Source organism: Gopherus flavomarginatus, chromosome 3 (assembly GCF_025201925.1).
Source record: "Gopherus flavomarginatus isolate rGopFla2 chromosome 3, rGopFla2.mat.asm, whole genome shotgun sequence".
NCBI lineage: Eukaryota > Metazoa > Chordata > Testudines > Testudinidae > Gopherus > Gopherus flavomarginatus.
In genome coordinates, this window is record NC_066619.1 from 267578734 (window position 1) to 267600858 (window position 22125).

General features: G+C 40.0%; 1 protein-coding gene across 1 annotated transcript in view; it reads left to right on the forward strand.

Annotated features, from left to right (window-relative positions):
- The window catches only part of POLN (DNA polymerase nu), a 180488-nt gene that overhangs the window by 122365 nt on the left and 35998 nt on the right, over positions 1–22125 (forward strand). The window contains exons 19-21 of the mRNA XM_050945516.1: positions 8616–8673; positions 10701–10778; positions 11677–11791. Coding sequence (XP_050801473.1) covers positions 8616–8673; positions 10701–10778; positions 11677–11791 — 251 coding nt within the window. The remainder of the gene's footprint in view (positions 1–8615; positions 8674–10700; positions 10779–11676; positions 11792–22125) is intronic.

Here is a 22125-nt window from a genome sequence, read left to right on the forward strand (position 1 = left end):
GCACAAGCTGGAAGAGGAACTTAAAATGGGGAGAGAGCAGCTTTTATTACTTGTTGACAAAACAAGGAAGAAAACAGACCTTCAGCCCTCAGCTCCTGGGGAAAGGACTGACTGACAGCAGGAGCTTCCCAGACCGCTGCTGCCCAAAAGCCCCTTCCTGAGGGAAGGGAGGGCCAAATTCAGATGCACCTTGAGAAGAAATCCTTTCCCTCTATTTCCTGTTAACTCAGATTGTGTTAATTCCCTTGCATATTTTGTTCATGTAGGACCTCAGAGGGAGAGAGATTCTCAAGTGACCTGGCTAGAGGGTCAAGTCACAGGAAGAGGCATACTGCCACAAAGACAGACGGGCTGTTGGCAGCGACACCCAGTGGGAAAAGAGCTACTACATCATTCCTGGCCACAATGAAGCACCAGAAATGAGTCAGCCCCTTCGCTACCCCACTTTGAACATATATGTAGGCTTTAGGTAAGGACAAATAGCCATGAAAAGGGGGAAGAAGAAGGAGCAAAACTTCATTTAAAAAAAGACAAACAAAAAGGAAGAATAAAGATGAAAAAATGAAAAAAAAGACAAACTCTGCTGGGAACATTGTATGCAAAGTTCTGGACAGTGTCTGTCCACCACAGGGATCTCCAACACAAAAATGCTGGGCAGCACTGCTTCAGAAGCACAAAGTATTAGCATCAAATCTTGTTCTCTCATATGTTCCCTTGTAGGGTTTGGGTTCTTAGTGTGAGCGCTTGACAGAGGTTCCCTAATTCTCTGCATGAATTTCACCAGAACTCTGAGAGAGTAAAATACCCTGAAAGGGATAGGAAACTAGGGCAATACAATATGTAATTATGTTCTGATGGTGGAACTAGCAGAGCTATCACTAGTGCTAGCATTCATAATGTGAATCCAATCCAGGAGAACAAGATATTCAGAGAATATGGTGGAAGACTTCACAGGTATGTTTTGTTGCTGGTAAACTAATATATTTTTGCTGAAATATTCAAATCATGGGTTAATAAAATGGAACTTTGCTGTAAGTACACTTCTACCCCGATATAACGCTGTCCTCGGGAGCCAAGAAATCTTACCGCGTTATAGGTGAAACCACGTTATATCGAACTTGCTTTGATCTGCTGAAGTATGCAGCCCCGCCCCCCTGGAGCACTGCTTTACCGTGTTATATCCAAATATGTGTTATATAAGGTTGTGTTATATCAGGGTAGAGGTATATAAGGAAATTTGGGCTTTTCTTGAATATTAGGGAATGTGGTTGAATTTCAGTGGCAAGATTTCTGAAAGTAATTGAACCTGGCAAGATTAAAGCAGTGGTGAATATTTTCCTTTGCTTATAAAAAAAATTGATTTTTTTAACACTTGTGTGTTAGTATAGATCAAAGTGTTAAATGTATAAGTGTGTATTCCGATGTTTAAACTTCATGAAAACTAGTGGACTGTTACTTGTATTGTTTTCACTTATCTGTTTCTCTTATAATGTGCCGACAAACATTTACATTGTATATACACTGTAACTAAATGACCCCTCAAAGAAATTTTGTGGAATGCCAATGAAGAACCTAAGGCCTGTAACAGAAAAAAGCTAATTTCAAACAAATGTACAATTATGTATAATGGTTGGAAGTCAAAAGTCTAAGTGCATTCCTCACATACTATCATTAAAGGAAAAGCTCAAGTGTGTAGAGACACTGCCAGCTTGCTTTACATGTGAAGATACTATAAATATGGATTCAAAGAATGCCTCTGGACAGTTTGGATGGGTAGGGGACGGGTATCAGATGCAAAGTGGAGATCCCCAGAGACAATCTGGTTAACCTGAAAGACTTTTGGGAAACTAACAGTTTATTATATCACTTGTTAACAGCATTGTCTTTGGTGTAAGATCTAGAGTACCAATTGATCTGGGGTAAGTGACAGGTCTCTTGGGATTGGGAGAAACCTGATGTTGTATGATTTTTTTGTTTTAATAACATTTTATCACAGAGTTATTTGTCTGGGTGGCAAGATAGACTGGAGAGGCTAAGGGGACTGTTTGTGATTCCATGGTAAGACTGTCTGCCCTGAGATAGACACTCACAGTTGTGAGCAACTTCAGACAAGGTGACACCCTAGGACCAGAGAATTTTTGCTAGCAATGTCCATTTGGTTCATGCATGCACCCCCACTCTCCTTATGCTCCTCACTGAGGGTATAAAGGGGGCTGTTGGATCGTCACTGTTTTAGTTCCTTCTTACTGTTGTGATCTAGGAGAGAGCTTCAGTGTTTGTGCTGACTTCTACAGTGGCAGGGAGAGCATACCAAGGATCCTGGCTTCAAGAACTGTATTGACTGCCAGAAACTGACACTCATGAAGCAGTCATATACACAACTATGATGAAGCAAAAATCCAGCAAACCACAGTTTAGGCAAAGACCAGCCTCCACTGGTATTCCGCATGAGCTGTCCTGCAAATGTCAGAGAATGCAGAGAGCCATAGGTACCGACTCCATAGGGGGCTCAAGCAGCCACAGAAAAAAAAAATAGGGAGTGCTCAGCACTCAGCAACCACAGCTGTTTGGCAGTGCCACCGATCAGCTGTTAGGTAGGTGGCTGACTGGAGGCACTAGGGGGATGGTGGAGAACAGTGAGTGGGCAGGGAGCCTCAGGGGATAGGGCAGAGCGGGAGCAGGAAGAGGAGAAGCAAGGTCAGGGCCTCGCGGGAAGGAGCAGGGCTGAGGGAGTGTGGCCTCCTCTGCCTAAAAGGAGGAGTTAACCCCTGCGGTACCAGTGTGGGGCAGGTACACTCTGTCACAGGCTCCTACAGGGAATATCTTACCAGGTAACTCAGTAAGTGACCACTGTGCTTCTGGACTTGTTCAAGAGGCTAGGTCTCAGGATGATCCTGGAAAAGTCCACCCTGGAACCAATGTAAACTATAGAGTTTAACGGGGCAAGGCTAGATACAGTGTTAGCCAGGACATACTTATCAAGGAAGGGATTGTCTTGTATGAGCAGACTCATATAGCAAATTCAGATGAACCCCAGGACATCCATGTGGTCTTATCTGGTCCTGTTGAGTCATATGGCTGCAAAAACATATGTGACCCCATTTGCAGGGCTTTACTTCAGATGCCTGCAAGCATGGCTACAGACAGTGTATGCCCCAGGCAGACACAGTCTTGACTTTCTAGTCATGGTTCCTTGAAGCGTCCTGGACTACTTTATCTGGTGGAAGGACAGAGGAAAGAGATGGGTGTATGGATGTATGTGGGAGCTTCCTGTTTAGTTCCCCACTGCTAACAAAGACTATAACAATGAGTACTTCCCTCACAAGGTGAGGGGCTCAAATTGGGGGGCAGGTAGTGGAAGGGACACGGTCTCCTCAGGAATCTATGCTCCACATCAACATATTGAAGTTTAGAGCAATTAGGCTATCCTGCAAACAATTCCTCCTTCACATTCACAAAACTGGTTGGAAAACCATTCTCAGCGAGTAGTTATCAGTGGTTCAATCATGCTGGAAGGGCATAACGAGTGGGGTCCTGCAGGGATCCATTTCAGGTCTGGTTCTGTTCAATATCTTCATCAATGATTTAGATAATGGCATAGAGAATAAATTTATAAAGTTTGTGGATGATACCAACCTGGGCAGGGTTGCAAGAATTTTGGAGGATAAGATTAAAATTCAAAATGATCTGGACAAACTGGAGAAATAGTCTGAAGTAAGTAGGATGAAATTAAATAAGGATAAATGCAAAGTACTCCATTTAGGAAGGAACAATCAGTTGCACGCATACAAAACAGAAAATGACTGCCTCGGAAGGAGTACTGCGGAAAAGGATCTGAGGGTCAGAGTGGACCACAAGCTAAATATGAGTCAACAGTGTAACAGTGTTGCAAAAAAAGCAAACATCATTCTGGGATGTATTCACAGGAGTATTGTAATCAAGACATGATAAGTAATGCTGCTCTATTCTGTGCTGATTAGGCCTTAACTGGAGTATTGTGTCCCATTCTGGGTGCCACATTTCAGGAAGGATGTGGACAAATTGGAGTGAGTCCAGAGGAGAGCGACAAAAATGATTAAAGGTCTAGAAGACATGACGTATGAGGGAAGATTGAAAAAACTGAATTTGTTTAGTCTGGAAAAGAGAAGACTGAGAGGGGACATATAACAGTTTTCAAGTATCTAAAAGTTTATTTCAAGGAGGAGAGAGAAAAATTATTGTTCCTAACCTCTGAGGATAGGACAAGAAGCAATAAGCTTAAATTGAAGCAAGGGAGGTTTAGATTGGACATTAGGAAAAACTTCCTAACTGTCAGGGTGGTTGAACACTGGAATAAATTGCCTAGGGAGGTTGTGACATCTCCATCATAGGAGGGTTTTTAAGAGCAGAGTAGACAAACACCTGTCAGGAATGGTCTAGATAATACTTAGTCCTGCCATGAGTGCAGGGGACTGGACTAGATGACCTTTTGAGGTCCCTTCCAGTCCTATGATTCCATAATTCGTAGCCGGTCAGACCAGGTGTTTTGGACAACAGGCCCTGAAGGAAGGAGGTGGCAGCACACAGGAAAGTCTGTGCAAGCCCGGGACCCAGCATCAGGCCATTTCTCTCTCTGGATCCCCAGGATCTAGAAGGGTAGGGGTCAGTGAGTGTCTGGGTTGGGGCGGGGGGCTGCAGCTGGCCTCGGGGGAGGAGGGAGTATGAGTGTCTGGGGCAGGGTGCCGTGGCTGGCCTCTGGAGGGGAAGCTGCCTTGGATGCCTCCCTGGGCAGGGCAATTCTAAATTTTGTTGTGGCATAGGACTCCGGGTACCTGCCTCCTTGAGAAGGACACTGAATCATCTGAAGCACACTGTACTGTCAGACTCAAGTAGTGAGAAGACTTTTACTTGGAGGCTTCTTTTAAGTTCCTTGTCTTTGTTCCTCTACCCTCTTAAATCTCTAAATGCTCTTAAAAATAAGCATTAACTTGCATACATTCTCCAAATTAATTCTCTTCCAAAGAGATATTTAAATTGTAATTTGCTGACTATTTTACATGAGAAAATAGGTGCAGTATAAATTTTTCTTGCCTTGGGATTACATGAATGGAATTTTAGGAGGCATTAGTAAAACTTCTGAAAACACTCTAAGATTAGCATGATGGACACTGTACTTGCATTTGGTTTTCAGTGAGAATAGGAATGTAATACAGTATTCTTTTACCTTGGTAAAGTAATTTTTAAAGGAAATCTGTATCAGTTTCACTTTGTACAGGAATTTGGAAATTCACAAGTTCAGGCTCTCCAATCAACAGGAATAACTGAAAGTTATTGTTTTCAAAGTTTTTATTTACAAGTGCCATTTCTTAATGTAGAGCTTGAAACACACATCTTGTTGAGCAGTTTCACTAGCTTTGCAAAAGCCGAATGTAAAAGAATATAAAATAATATTCAATCAATATTAAATTGTCAGAAGAAAAACTTTTAGGCCAAATTTTTCAGAAATGGGTAAAGTTAGGCTCATAAATCTATACCTAGGCATTTGAATCATGGTCTGATTTTCAAAAATGCTGAAAATCTAGCAGCTCACCCACCCACTTAGATTGTCCACATTATTCATATTAACAAGCACATAGACACCCATTTACTGTACTTGTTTTGTGCACATAAATGTGGATTATGTGGACACAATTTAAGTAATTATCATTTTGATAATTTGTCCCTCGTATCACAAACCACATTATTTTACATCAGACTCGACACAAATGTTTAGAACTGCTACTTTCAAGTAAAGAATTAAAAAACAAAAAATAAATTTCAAACTTTTATTCATGGTAATAAGTGTTTCTTTCCTTGCCAGTCTGCACATTAGTGAGTTGAGAAAAATGCTCTTAGTTTTCTTTTAATGTGAAAAACTATTGGACTTCATTTAGTAATGCACTATATATTTGTGTGTGTTGTTTAGGCAGAGGTTTATCTTGTACACATTTAATTGTGAATACCCTCATAGTGGTACTGGGGGAAATCATTTTTACTTTTTGCTATTTTATTTCATTATAAGTATACATGGATGGCTAAAATTTTAACTTAATTTACTTTTCAATTTGATTGCATACCTCTTAGCTTTAAAAAAAATGGTTCCGAGTTCAAAACTGCATAGGGAGTGACTTTTCTTATTTTGAAATTATACATCCCTGCTCCCAACATTCTTGCATCCTGAAACATATAACTTTGGCACATTCATCTAACCACTGAGTTATGTACAGACGTATTAATGAACTGATAACAATTGGAGTTGACACACATTATCATATGCTAAATGTTACATGTCATGTATTGTCAGATGCTACCTGTCCAGGTGATGGGGAATAGTGTTACAAAATAATAGGAGGAAGTTATCATGGATGTCATGTTTCACACTTCACTGATAGTCCTTACTGGTTGCAGTCATATCTTTCATTGGTAACTCTTACAGGCTGTGAACCCAGGTCTCTAAAAGAGAAGGTTAAATTATTATCCCTTTGACACCTAGCCCTGGATTGTCGTCTTTACTGATGAGCCTAGACGGTTCTCAGTTTTTATACCTGTAGATTGGCTGTACTTAATAAACAACCTCTTCCATAATGTATTACAAATTTAAAAATGCAACTGCACTAGGCAGCTTAAGCTTATGATGCTACAGTATCTGAAAATAATATTTGAGATAAAACAGATTAAAATTTTTAAAAAGCTTCTTTGAATTATGATATGTGGTGGTGCATTCACAAATCAAGATCAGCATGTAAGAGTCGTTCAGGAATAAACAATTCCTGTAGAATTCAGTTTTATTCCCAAAAGCTAAGTCAACTGCATTAGAACATCTTATATCTTTGGAAAATCTTAGATTTTTTACTTGAATCCTATCCTTCCATAAAGCATGATTCAACCAGAAGTCCATTCTCACTGTTCAAAGTTTCACAGTACATTAGAAATAGTATAGTAAAGAAGGGTAAAGATCCACAGGTGTCTTTCTTGTTCAGTCACAGAAAAATTGACAGCAATGTATGCCCACTTGCTTTTAACAGGTGATGGCTCCAAAGAAACAGGTGAAGAAAATTATGAAATAGCAAATAAAATGCTAAATATAGGGCAAAACTTTGTCCTGTATTGCAAAGGTGTGCTAGCAGAGGAAGAGTGTTCAGAACCCTTAATTTTCCCAGGACTTAAATTCTCACTATTTCCTAGAGCCACAGAGCATGGGGCTTCAGCCCCACAGGAGGCACCAGGGCTCGGGGCTTCAGCCTTGCGGGGCATGCCGGGGCTCCTGAGGGTTTGGAAGTATTTACTGGAGCTCTGCTCTGGACATCTCCGGCTGAATTTAAGCCCTGCCCAGGCCCTTCCCATCAGTGTATCAGCAGAGAGGGATTTTGCTCTAGATTTAGGTTACGATTCTGGCTTACTACCCTGACTGGTGCACCCAGGGCCGGCTCCAGCTTTTTTGCTGCCCCAAGAGGTGAAGCGAAAAAAAATAAAATAAAAAAGATAAAGCCGATCTGCGGCAGCTCAATCGCGCTGCTTTGTTCTTCAGCGACACTTCGGCTGTGGGTCCTTCGCTCCCTCTCTTCCTCTTCTGCAGCACTTCGGTGGCAGCTCAAAGAGGAAGAGCAGGACTGAGGGACCCACCACCGAATTGCCCCTGAAGACCCAGACGTGCTGCCCCATTCCATTGGCTGCCCCAAGCACCTGCTTCCTTTGCTGGTGCCTGGAGCTGGCCCTGAGTGCATCACAGCCCTGGGGGAAGTGATCTGCTAGCTTGGGGGCTTGATCAGCCTTTCAGCATGTAAACTGTAAACTGCAGCTAGGATGAATACTGTTCCTCTAAAGGAGCAGTAAGGTATGCCCTGCCAGGTGCCCTGAAGCATTCTGTCCTGCACTGACAGATTGGTTCCAAGTAGATACAGTACACAGAATGGCTTCTTGGGTTAACTAAAAACATATTTTTCAATAAACAAAATAATAATTCTGTGTATTGTGATATGAAAGACTCCAGATTTAATATCCTACCCTAATTTAATGATTTTTAAGCCAACATGAGTATCCTGCATATATGGCAATCACTCCACCCAAAACCTACCTCAAATCTCTCTTATCATAATAATACCTCTCTTCTCTTAAGCTTTTTAGGCTCTCGGTTTTCCATCATGTAAGTCTTTATAGCCTTCTCTTCTACTTAATATGGCTTTCCAGACCACGCTCAATTTTCATAGTTTTGCTGTGCTTGCTTCTCATCTGTTGATACAATAATTTAATTACTCTACTTAATCCCACTAGACTCTCTAACACCCCAACTTCATACTTAAAATTTTAGTGTACATTTCATCACTTAAATGTGAGTGTAGGCTGTACATGATTATCATTTCCATTAATTGGGTTTTTATGTCATATAATTCAAAATACTTAATTTTACATGATATACTTTACAATTAAGTATATGTATATCGTCAAAATATAATTCAAATATTGTTTAATATAAAATAAATAAAACATGTTAACATTATGTAATCTATCAAATTAATCTTTGATGTTCTCCTAAATTATATTTTTAAAATACATTTTCAATTCCTGTAAAAAAAATGTTCCTGTTATTTTATTTACAGAATATCCAAGGTATCTCCAAGCATCCAGTTCAAATTATTAAGAAGCAATATGTAAAAGGTAAAGACAAAAGTTGTTGTTTATGTAGTTTTATAAAATGACATGCATTTATCTAAGTGTCTGAGTAAAAATATGTGATCAAGTACTATTAAAGCATACCAACATCTCAAAAATGGAGAGAGACTACATTCTAACCGTGTAGTTATATTATAACATTATCTTTTAAACTAATCTTTCTGCTGCTTCTTGCCAGTACAGCATGTGGGTTCTGCTGCCTCTTCCTTGATTTACGCAAGCGAGTTCATCGATTTTTAAATATTCTCTGCCCTTCCGGCCAGTCCTCCTACCTTCAGTTTGTGTTCTTTTTTCACAGTTTGTAGCTTGCATCGTTGTAATGGAACCAAGTTATCCTGCCTTATCTTACTAAGAAGTTTTTCTGTGCTTTCATCTGAGAAAACTTCTCCTAGGGAGGTGACAGTGCTAGATTGACTAGACCACATAAATCAAACTAACAGCTAAGGGTCAAAATATCCTTTGATTGCTAGTCAGATGGATGCTATAAACTGGATTCAAGGAATAGTATAGAGAGGGCTGTAAGTCCTAGGGAATCATGACCCAAGTGATAGAGAAAGGACTGGACCCATAAGAGTGAACAGTATGAGAGACTTGCTTACATAACCTTTTCTTCCTGCAGGTAGCTGCACAAGACCGCTGCTGCTGCTTTGTTGCTCTTAGTTTCTGGAGGGAGCAGTGGTTGGCTTTGCACAGGAGGTTTTGGAATAGGACACAGTTCAATATAATGAAGCAAAACGTTTATAGAAGTGCAAGTGAAATGAGGAGAAGAGTTTGGAATAACAATAAAAATCTTAGAATTATAAGTGTCTATCTGAGATGAGAAAAAACTCTGAATGGCTAAAGCTGGAAGTTTGTAATTTCTCATGTTATTTTTAGCTATTTCATCTGTGTACAAACAGTGGATACATATACATGCTACCCAACATATACTACAGCACATAGGCAGACCTAGACTGAGTCTGGCAAAATTCAATAATGATGCTCATGGATCATATGTAAGGCTGTGATTTAATCATGGGTATTTTTAGTAAAAGGTCATGGGCAAGAAACAAAAAATCACGGCCTGTGACCTATCCATGACTTATACCATAAATACTCCTGAATGAATCTTAGGGGGAGGGGCACTGCTGGGGAGAGGAGACCCGGGGGGCCAGAGGGTGCTCCAGATACCGCCACAGGGGCCGTCCCGGGGAGCCAGTGGCTTTTCCAACTGCCGCCAGGGGCGGGGAAAGCCTTGGGGCCAGCCGCTGCTCTGAGCTGTGGCAGCTCCAGTTGTCCCTGGGACCACTGCTCAGGTGGTCCCCAGGGCCAGCCGCACCAGTTGGTGTGGCTGATTGCGGGGCTGCCCGAGCGGTTGGCTGCAGAGCCACTCCAGCAGCGGCTGGTGTCGCTATCCCCAGGGCCGCCTGAGCAGCTGGCTCCAGGGCCAGTTGCTTGGGCAGTCCTGCAGTCAGCCACACTAGCCACTGCAGAAGTCACGGAGGTCGCAAGAAGTCATGGAATCCATAACATACACGACTTCCATGACCAACACAGAGCCCTACTCAAATGTACTTTGCAAAACTACATTTTTTCAGGTTTTTCTTTCCTTTTCAAACTTTTCCAGATCTTCTCATTTCCTCCTTTGCAACTTTTACAATCAGTTGGTCACAATCAGTAGTAGAGGAAATATACTATACTTCAAGCATTGTTGCCTTTCCTACACCAAGTAGAATAGGATTCCAGTAATGCATTAACTTTTACTTGTCATCTTGTCATTTCTTCTGTAAAGATTCAGTACACATGGAAATAATTTCCTAGGAAATTGTGATTGAAGTAGGAAATTAATTCATTATTTATTTGTTGAGTACAGGATAATTGCTGTTAGATGGCTTAACTTTTCAATTCCTTGCATTTGTGGTGGTCTGTCAGATACGTTCGATGCTTAGCAACCTTGCCTGTTTTACAACAAAGTTTTATTGTTTTGTTTTGTTTCTGTGATGTATTATATGTTTATCCCATCTCCTTTCTAGGAAAAGAAAATGAAATAGTAACTATTTCCCCAAGAACATTGTTTGTTTCAGCTAAAGGATATACGTTCTTAGCAGCAGGTAACAATAATAATGGAAATTATCTTATGATTATATATTAACAAAAGTCCTGTGATAACTGCTGCTAGTCCTCTTTTGGATGCCACTACATCTTCATTGACCTTGTGAAGAAAAAGCATTGATGTTAAGTGTAGTTATCTTCAAGAGTGGCCCATTCCTCGCAAGCAGAGTCTGAATGTCTGTATTATAGGCAGCGCTGGTAGCAATATCTAACTGAAAAGCTACTCAATACTTTTCAGCATAAGCACCTCTAACTTTGCCAAACTTTAATCATTCATGCAGAAAGTTTTCATGCCTTGGGCAAGGATAATTTTCACTAAAACTGTCAATCACAGCTAATGCATATAATTATTGCAATGCAAATTAACTAGATTAAAAAAATAGTCACAGTTAATTGCAGTTTTAATCACGCTGTTAATAGTAGAATACCAATTTAAATTTATTATTAATATTTTGGATGTTTTTCTATTCACCTCATAGAAGTCCACTCAGTTCTACTTCTTGTTCAGTCAATTGCTAAGACAAACAAGTTTGTTTACATTTACAGGAGATAATGCTCCTCACTTTTTTTTTTATAATGTCACTTGAAAGTGAGAACAGGCATTCACATGGCACTGTTGTAGCTGGCTATGCAAAGTATTTACATGTCAGATATGCTAAACATTTGTATGTCCCTTCCTGCTTCAACTTGTAGGCTCTAAAGTTTTATATTGTTTTGTGTTTGAATTCTTTTCACAAAATTATAACCTTTTGTGAAAAAAAATTAATTCTATAAAATTCTGTTGTCCTGTAACTGAAAAATATAAACAATGGAAATAAATACGGAAAGGATATTTAAAAAGTATAATACAGTAATAGAAAAGTTGCAAGGGTACTAATGGAGAGTTTTATTTGCTAGATTTTTCCCATATTGAACTAAGAATCCTTGCACACCTATCCTGTGACCCAGAACTTCTGAAACTATTCCAAGAACCTGAAACCACTGATGTGTTTACTACACTGGCTTCTCAATGGTAAGACTACATTTACACCATCTGATGTAAACCAGACCAGTGGTTTTCAACCTGGGGTCTGCAGACTATGTTTAAGATTTTCAGAGATCCACACCTCCATTTGAATATTTTTAGGGGTCCACAAATGAAAAAATGGTTGAAAACCACACAACTAGGCCAACAAAATGACAAAAGTATCTTCAACTTTTGTATTACTGTTTATTCATAGTGATATAATGTATTTAGGCACAATACTTATTTTCGTGAAAATTTGATACTTTTTCAAAAGATTGGGAGATGACAAACATACCAAAAGAATTTCAGAATTATGAAAGGGAGTATAAGAGTTCCTCACCCATGTCCTTCAAAGCAATGCAGGGGCTCTATTCATCCCCTTCTCCTCCACAGCTTTCATTACCACTGGCTAATATATGGATAATCTGTCTCAAGACTCAAATAATAGATGAGCCTGATGACTGGAACTGGTCAAATAACTCACTGCAAGTAACGTGTTATAAATGTTGATAATTTTTCATTGCATAATTATTCACAAAACATTTTAAAAGAATCGGCTCAGCTGTGACCTAAATTAGCTTCATGAAGGATTACAAAACATCCTCTCTCTCTGTCATGTCTCCCGATGATAATATTCACTCCAGTTACACCACAAATATTTTGAAAACCCTAGACATCTGCTAAAGCTTTTGGAAAACAAAGTCTACCTGTACAAGAAACAGAGAGGACAGCACTCATGGGATTCTTGTGGCTCCAGTGAGGGCTCATCTGCTTGTTGATACTTCAGTCTCCTAACAGACCCTCTGATACTCAGGAAAAAGAGCAGTGTTTCAATCCTTATTTAATTAAATCCTTCTCAGCCCTATTCCTGGGATTATTACTCTTTGTTGATCTTCAGAGAAAGGAGATCAGTAGATAAATTCCAATGAAGAAAAAATGGTGTATTTCTAGTAACTGCATTATTTCAAGTGTATTACTTATTAGTAAGGCTATGTTTTAGTCACAGGTATTTTTAGTAAAAGTCATGGACAGGTTACGGGCAGTAAACTGTGACCTGTCCATGACTTGTACTACATACTCCTGACTAAATCTTTGGGGGGAGGGGTGTAGCCCAGGGCTGCCATGGATGCTCAGGGGGTGGGGTGGTGGGAGGCAGGCAGCGGCACGTGGCTTCGGACCCCCACTGGTGCTGGGAAGGGGTGGCAGGGCTGGCAGGTTCCCTACCTGGCACCGCACCTCCTTGGAAGCAGTGACATCCCCCTCCCTCAGCTCCTAGGCAGAGGCGAGGCCATGCAGATCTGCGTGCTGCTTCCACCCCGAGTGCCGGCTCCGCAGCTCCCACTGGCCAGGAACCACGGTCAATGGGAGCTCAGGGGTGGTACATGCAGGTGGATGCAGCGTGCAGAGACCCCTGGCCATGGCTCCGCCTAGGATGTCACCACTTCTAGGAAGCCCCCACAAGGTAAGCACCACCTTTTTGTTACTGATTTTTCTTTTTTTAATTGTTTGTATGAAATTTTGTTGAGAGCAAATTAGCTAAAAAAAGAGACAAGGAAGGACATGAAAGGGAGAAGTTAAGGGAAAAGGGAAGCAGGGGCCCATGGAGGACAGGTGGAGCCAGGCTTAAGTACTGAAACTGTGATGGAGAGGGCAGGATAGAGTGGGAGCAAACTGCCAATCAGCAAAGTGGGGAGAGAGACCATCCACAGTAAAGGGTGGGAAAACCAATCAGGCACTGATGACGTCATCAGAGTCCACCAGTCCCAGCTTCTGCTGATTTTCTCTGCTACTGAGGTTCTACTGTTTCCAAATTTCTACAGAAACACACTTCCAATCCTCATTCTCCCTTTCTCTGGAGTATTTACCAATGAACTCTGAAGTAGTGGAAAGAAACTGAGGGCAGACGAAGTTGTGGTTTCCCACCTTACGATTCTTGAATCAATGCAGGTGGGGTGGATAGCTGATGGTACAAGACTCAAGGACACACAGATCCCCAGGACTGTAGCTCTAGAAAGACAATAGACTGATAAGAGCACATTTATTAGAAAATAATTTAGTTCGATTTTGAGCATCTGCTGATCTAATTAAGTCTGACATATTATCATGGAATTATATCCTTATTTCATTTTGGAGGTATATTGTAAATATGTGCATGAATATGAATCAAAATTTGTCTCAGTTCTAGGCAGGGCTCCAGACATGTTATTCTAGTCAGTAATCTCATAGCTCTTGGCAGCTGCCAGCCTTGTATAGTTGCTACCCAGGAACTTCAACTTCAATGAAATGTTACAGTCAATTTTTTTTTATCAGATATAAGTGTGATGATAAGTCTACAAAACTATTACATAATGATTCTTCAAACAGTGGCTGCCTTCTCTTTTCAACTTCAAGAAAACTTTGTTTGGAAGCAACTTTATAATATACATATTATTATAATCATTATTAATTACAGAAACACCCAATGACTTTAACCAGGATTAGGGATCTAGTGTACTAGGTTCTATATGAGCACACAGACTTTCTGTAGTTTCCTCTCCTTGTTCCTGGTTAAGAAGTCTATTAAAGACAAGAACTTTTAGAATATTTTGTCATTCCTAATTCTTATTCAGCTTTCGTAGTCTGAATCCTTAATTTGTGACATATGTTTAGCTGCTGTGGAAACTATTATGATATTGCAGAGAGACTTATGGTTTCAGATGAGTTATAAGCTGTATGGATCCAAACTAACTTTTAGGGACATATTTTAAAATTCATGCCCTACATTCTGCCTGCAAAACACTGAATATCTGAATGTGTGCAAATATTTCCATACACAGGAGTATATTTTGTGGTGGTTCTATGTAAATACATGGCAAACAAAACATAACAATCTAAAAAACAGTGAACAGAACAGCAAAGACAAAAACACTTTAGCAAAAACGCTGAGTACACTGTGTTTAAACATAGCCAATACAAACACTGGTAAAACAAAAACATCTAGTAGATAAAACATTTCTTCAGTTATTAAAACCTAACAAAGGTTAGAAGACACATTTGCTTATTGCATATTAAGTGCAGTAGTTGCAGAAATAAGCAAATAAATAGGTTTTATATAAAAATAAAATTAATTAAAATATAAAGAGTTTGTAGAAGGAAGTTGAGTGCAGGTTATATGAAATGAGCTAGCTGTGAGTTGTAGTTACACAGTCAAAGACAATAACCACTGTTTTGCCCTTTGATGGCTCTAAAGCAATGATTAACTGCTAACACTACCCACATGAGAAAGCATCATGATCTAACTAGAAAGAGAGACCTGCACCAGAGCCAGGAACAACTCCTATATTTCCATTCTTGCTCTGCCACTGACTCTGTTTGGTCCTGGAAATCACTTGATATAAATATTTTCTCTGATTTCCCCTCGGTAGAATAGGGATGATAATACTTAGCTCACAGCAGTGTTATGAGAGTTAATTCATGTTTATACAGTGTTTTACCTTTTTAAAGTGCTATGTAAGTGCTGAATTTTATAATGATGTATGTCAATGTATCACAATCATCTTAAAAAATGAGTTATTTGAATTTTCCCTTTAAAATGATTGCAATTCAAACAGAATAATTTCAGTGCTAATAAATTAAGAATTAATTAGAGACTTATAGACTCATAGACTTTAAGGTCAGAAGGGACAATTATGATCATCTAGTCTGACCTCCTGCACAACGCAGGCCATAGAATCTCACCCACCCACTCCTGTAACAAACCCCTGACCTATGTCTGAGTTATTGAAGTCCTCAAATTGTGGTTTGAAGACCTCAAGCTGCAGAGAATCCTTCAGCAAGTGACTCGTGCCCCATGCTGCAGAGGAAAGTGAAAAGCCTCCAGGGCCTCTGCCAATCTGCCCGGAAGGAAAATTCCTTCCCCACCCCAAATATGGTGATCAGTTAAACCCTGATCATTATAGATCCTGTGAGCTTGACTTGTCCATGAGAGGCAAGGGAGGAGGCACACTCATCCTTCCTGCCTCCTCCACAGGCCCAATGCAGCTCCCCAGCAGTGTACCTGAAAAGCTCTTGTCAATTTCGCTTTTGATGTCTGAAAGTGAAATTGATGAGATCCTTCCAAACAGGCAGGGAGGAGCCCAATTTTCAAAGTTTTATAACTTGCAAGGCCAGAAGAGGCCATTGTGATCATATCTGACCTCCTATATAAAATTTCCCCAGTACAACTCCTGTTCGAACTAGAGCATATCTTTTTTTTTTAAAAAATTCCAATCTTGATTTTAAAATTGCCAGCAATATTCTAGATGGAAATGAAAGTTTTTTGACAAAATTGAAATTTACCTACATCAAATTTTGATTTTATGAAAAGGGCATTTTCTGTTGAAAGTGGAAAATTCCCAGATAGCCCTTTTATCTCTAACACAGACAACCAAAAATACATTTCCCTAGTGCAGGGATTCTCAAACTGGGGTCGGGACATTATTACATGGCGGGTTGGGAGCTGCCAGCTTCCATCATTTATAATGGTGTTAAATATATAAAAAAGTGTTTTTAATTTATAAGGGGAATCACACTCAGAGGCTTGCTATGTGAAAGAGGTCACCAGTACAGTAGTTCGAGAACCACTGCCATAGTGCACCACTTATCATCAAATACAGTGAAGTTCAAGAGTTTGGTCCTAATCTTCAAAATCCTTTATATAATTGGGCCAAGCAACCTGCAAGATTACCTCATTCTTCATAATCATGATCCCCCATGACAGTTTCATTCCTCTGGAAAACTAGAACTGCCACCACAAGACTGAGACTCATAAGAGGGAAGAGGAAAGCTTTTTTGGCAGCTGTCCAAGCAGTGTGGCATTTACTGTCACAAGAGATCCAAATGACAACCAACTCAAAGTAAAATATAAATCTGACTTCTCTGACCGAGCCGTCCCACAATAAATGAATAAGTAATTTTGTTTAAAAATTCCACTGAGAGAAGGAAAGAGAGAGTATGACTTAAATCTGTGAGACACTCAGATACTAAGGTAAAGTACTGTATCATTCCTAGCTAGACAGAGGGATTAATAATTTATGAATTCTCTGGCAAAGGTAGAGTGGGATTAAAGAATAAATGAAGTTAAAAGTCAGCGAGTCCTTTTGGTGTCCTGTGCAAACTTTTCTTTTTACTGGCTGTATTGTGGCTATAGATCTCTGATATAAAATGGAGTTTTGTTATGCTTCTCAGCTGGTGAGCAGTTCACTACCACAGGATATGCTAGTCCTGGTCTTGCCATATCTATTCATCTATTAAAGTGTCCAGAACTAGCGAACAAAGTTCCTTCTGCTGCTTCTTTCTCTGGTATCTGACTAGCTCTCCCACAGTTCTTTCAAGAATTGCCCATATAGATTTGTGAGAAATGAACTAATAATAACAATCTTCAAAGGCAGTGTGTTTGAGCATAACAGGTTAAATAATGATTGAAGCCCTGCTCTGCTAAATTGGACATCAGGCTAGAGGCCAAGTCAATAACGTTCCATAAATGTGTGAATTGAGCTTCAGGTGTCAGCCTTAGGTATTTTGTTATGCAGCAGAAATGCTGCTTTTGGACCTCATGCTCTAAGACATTCATGTGCAGAAACCAGCAAAGTCATAACAGGTTTGAATCCACTTAGACAATCTCTACTCAGACTTGTTTACGTATACGACAAACACCCTAAGAGTTTTATGAAAAACTTTTGTCCTGTCTAAATAGTAACTAAGAGACCTTTTAACCTATACCCTGTATAACCTAGCCTCACCTGTAAATCATAAGGTTTAGAGAAAAACTCTACTAAACAGTAGTTTTACAGATGGATTAAGGTGAAACTCCAACACTTAAGTCAGAAATTTAGGATGAGGATGCAGAGCCACCTTATACTTATGGAACACTGTGTAGAAAGGCTTAGATATCAGAACTTGGATTACAGTTACTATCCTTGCTGATTGAGCCACTAGGAATGCTATCTTAATGTGTGAAACCAGGGAAATTCCTGTAATCACAATACCATCCTTCCTGAAAAAAATGGTGACATATGCCTAGGAATCTCAGTAAATATTACTTTTACAGGGTCTTCTTCAACTTATACAAGCTATTTGAGTATAACAGCAATTCCTGAAACTCCTTAAACAAATATGTATACAATGTAGTATAACTGCAAAAATAAATCTTCTGTTACCTGAAATACATATTTCCACTTCAGACCCTGGTGTCAGGAAGATAATTATCTCTGTAGGTAAGCATTTTCAGGAAGTGACTAAAGATCTAGTCGTGTCCCCATATATATGCTGTTCCATATGAAGTTTGTTGATCTACTCTAAAGAAATCCCTAAGAATCTGTAGCCTCAGAAGCGCCTCCCTACAACTAAAGAAGATACATTGTTGGAGAAGTATGGTGTTTACTGGTCAAGTTCAAGTACTTACTTCCAAGTTCACTTTCATTTCAGAGTTTTAACATCTGAATCTGGGAGCAAAGAGAAAGTTTTGGGAGTGCAATAAATTCTTTCCTGTATGCTACAGGTTAAAAATAGGACATTTTAATGAAATTCCAGACCTATATGTGGTATGCATTGAAAGAGAATTACCTGAATGATGTAGCTAACTGCCAGCAATCTAATATTAAAATAGATTCTCCCCACTAAATAGTGTATAATTTAACCTACACACATTATGATAAAAATCTCTCTCCATATGTACAATGATGCATTTGTCCTTCACTGCTGTTTTATCTTTGATGCTACAAAAACAATGCTATAAAATATTAAGACTGAAAGTGTAATGACTTAACCAGATTCTGGATAGGACTGATAGGCTTTTCTAACAGAGACTAAGGTCAGGATGCAGTCCTTTAGAGTAATTGATGTGACTGGCTTCTCCTGTCTCAAAAACTAACAATAACAAGAAAATTGGTGTATGATTCTGAAGGGTGAAATTAAAGTTGTTTATAAAAATGAAAGAAGACATCATTTTGTGGTAGTATAACATTCTCAAGACTTGGGGTAGTCCAGGACTGAGAGAACTCTGAAGGGATTGACAGTGGCCCAACTTTTGGTGTTTCACTTTATGGTTTAAGTTTTATAAAAGCCAAACCCACATGAAACCCCTTCAATTTATCCCTTTCCCCAAATCTGTTTCTTACCTTACAGGCCCTGAGCCACCTCTCTTACTCATCAATGGAGCAAGGAATGGGAAAGTTACCCAGAAAGCAGGAAATCTATAATGAGGCTTCCTGCACCATGTCTCTTCAGGTAGAGCCACTGCTCACTTAATCCACTGGGTCTTCAGAGAGGTCAGGAAAAGGTCTGTCCCCTTCAAAGGCATCCAGAAAGAAGGGGACACACCCTTTCCCTGTATACCACTGCTAGATTAAGCAGCAGAGGAAACAAGTGTCCCATAATTAGGATAGTGCATGTATGCTATGGAATCCAAGTGGATCTATAAGACTCCTCTTTAAAGTTAGTTATTTTGAAGAGTGTTTCTTTACATCTTGTCACAGGATGAGCTTGGTTGGCCCCTTAAGAGGACCAAGTTCACATCACTTCTGTGGACATAGCCTCTGCCAAAACCAGATGAATTTGAGGACTTCGCAATCATGGGAACTGTAGGCTGCCAACAGAGCATGTTGGATATAAAAGTCTTGCTCTTCTCTGTCTGAGGGAGGTCAGAGCAATGGTCAGACACACAGTGAATCTCTCTGGCAAGGAGGAGACAAGAGACAAGTGTGCTGATGTTGTTGAAAGGAAAGGGCTTAAGGAAGAAGCCTGCAAAGGTAGCCTAGAGAGGAGCTGAAGAAAGATCTATTGAGGAACCTTTCATAAAGGGGAGAAAGCTCTTGAAAAAGGGACGAGATGTTCACCCCGACCCTGATGAGTGGACTGTAATGCAGAGATGTAATGTCTTTTCCTTATGGACTGCTATAATGGACAGCAGAATTTTGTTTCAGCTGAAGGGCTAAACCACCCAACCAACAGGGTAAATTCAGGCATTGGTCATATCTGATAATGGGAAGATTGCCATTTAGTCTAGCAGGAGCTACAATGAGACACAGGGACTGTATACCTTCTCCCTGCTTGTTGGTAGTGGTTCAGGCTACTTCTTGATGCCCCAGAAAAGCCAGTAGATTGTGGAGGACAGAAGTTCTACCTAATGCAGCCCAAAAATATATTATGGAAAAGGAATTGCCTTGCACTTCCTGAAGACCTCTGGAAAGCCAGCAGTGGCAAGCAGAAGGGACACAGAAATGAGGGAGAAGCTGTGAATGGGTGGTAGAGGGATATGAAAGGGTAGGGTGTCAGGGCTCTTCAAGTACGGAGCTAGGCTCATTGTATCTATATTTAGCTAGATTTTGGCCAACCCTTATTTCAGGTGAATTAAGGGTTTTTCAGGACCTTTTGCATAATCCTAGTTTCCCTGATTTCTCTATATAAATTTACAGTAGCACATAGTAATGGCAGTCCTTTTAGGCTGATTTCAACCTACTGTTACTTGTAAATACAAACATCAGTCACAAGGTGAAAAAAATTAAGACTAGTCCTAATTCTAATGCTTAAAAATCGGAAGCTAAATTTTAACAACAGTAGCTAATAAAATAGGAATGGAATATATACATTTTACAAACTAAAAATTGCTTTTACATACAGGAAAATGTTTGATAATAGCTACAAAGCCAATGAGGATTGTTTGTGCTTACCTACATTTTTTTAATAAATATATTACCAACAGACTCTTACAGTGTCTCATATTACTCAGGAGATGTTTCGGCTTCTTTTCAGGTAGTCTAGGAATCAAGCAGTCATAGTTTTCTTCACTGTCTTATGGATGAGACAAATCAGCCTGGGGCTCCATCTTTGTTGACAGGCTTTTCAGGCAGTCACAGACTATTCCATGTGCTGCTTGTACATAAATTAGAGAACTCTGTTTCCTGAATGTGGTTCCCCAACTTCTCATTGGCTCAGTGTTAAGCTCCAAACTACAATTATTCTAATATAGGTTTTATTAATTTGCTCATTACCATTGTATCTGAGCACCAGCTTCCAGTAGTGCATTACGCAATGTGACTACATTTCTGTCACATGTTGCTTGCTCTCTCATCCTCTTCCCAGAGAGAGAAGAGTGGAGTGTCTTATTTTAGTAGATTTTTGTTTTGGCTTTTTTTGTTAAATATACCTGTTGCTATGGGTTTATGTTAGATAAGTGAAGGTCAAAGAATTGCTCTTTGCACTGGGAGCAGAAAGTGGTGAGGTTTGTGATAGTCCTTAATTCTTGGGGGAGTTGATATCCACAGTCTCAGACCTCCCCAGGAGAAGGTTCTGTTCCCATACAGGTGAGCTTTATCTTATTGTTGAGAGTTCCATTACACCAGCAAAGCAAAGTTGTCAACCACAGTATTTATCTCAGAGTTCTAAATGGTCTTTTGGTATCCTGGGCTCCGGCCATGTGGAGCTCTGAAGATAAGGACTCAAACCTGATTTGAAATTCTATGGGAAGCCAGTGTAGAGAGCAGAGGACAGGGGTGGTATGCTCACAGTAGCCTGTGTGACTGAGGAGACCTGCTGCAGTATTAGTTAGAGTTTCCTAAATGCTGAAGATCTGATGTGCAGTTACATTATGCTCCTGTAGTCCAGTCAAGAGGTGATGAAGGCATGAATAACTCAGGCCAGGTTTTCATGTCAGGATGAGACAGCGTCTCTTAACCAACTGGAGAGGGTAAACAACATTACTCATGGACATGGACATGTGAGAGCTCAGCATCAGTGAGGAATCTAAGACTACTTCTAGAGTATGGACTGAATTGACCAATTGTGGATGTGAACATTGTCAAAGGACACTGCACTATGGCTGCAAACTCCTCAAACTAATTTCCTCTGCCCACCAGCATCACTTCTGTTTTCCTCAAGTTCAGCTCCAGCCAGATGTTCTTTATCCATGAAAGACAAGTTTGACACTGGTTGGCTAGGACTGAAGTATCCAGAATGGGTTTCCTCAGTGTTGGTCAAGCTATTGCATGTTTCAAGGAGGAAGGGAAGTTTCCTTTTCTGAATGAGGCATTGGTTATTTCAGTCAGGAGTGGCACCAGCTGTTCATGACTCTCTTTCACTTGTCAGGATGAGTTCCTTCATTTCCAAAAGGTGGAAATAACCCATATATCTGTTTTCTTGGAGCTTCAGTGAAGTTGTCTTTCCAGCCACTGGACGTAAATAGGGCTTGAAATCTAAACCTCACAGCAATAAAACAATATGCCAATACATATCACTTCCCTGCCCCTGTGCACATTGCAATATTGTAGAGGTTTCTAGGATTTCTCTTTGAAGAAATAGGACAGAAGGTGTCTTATGCATCATAT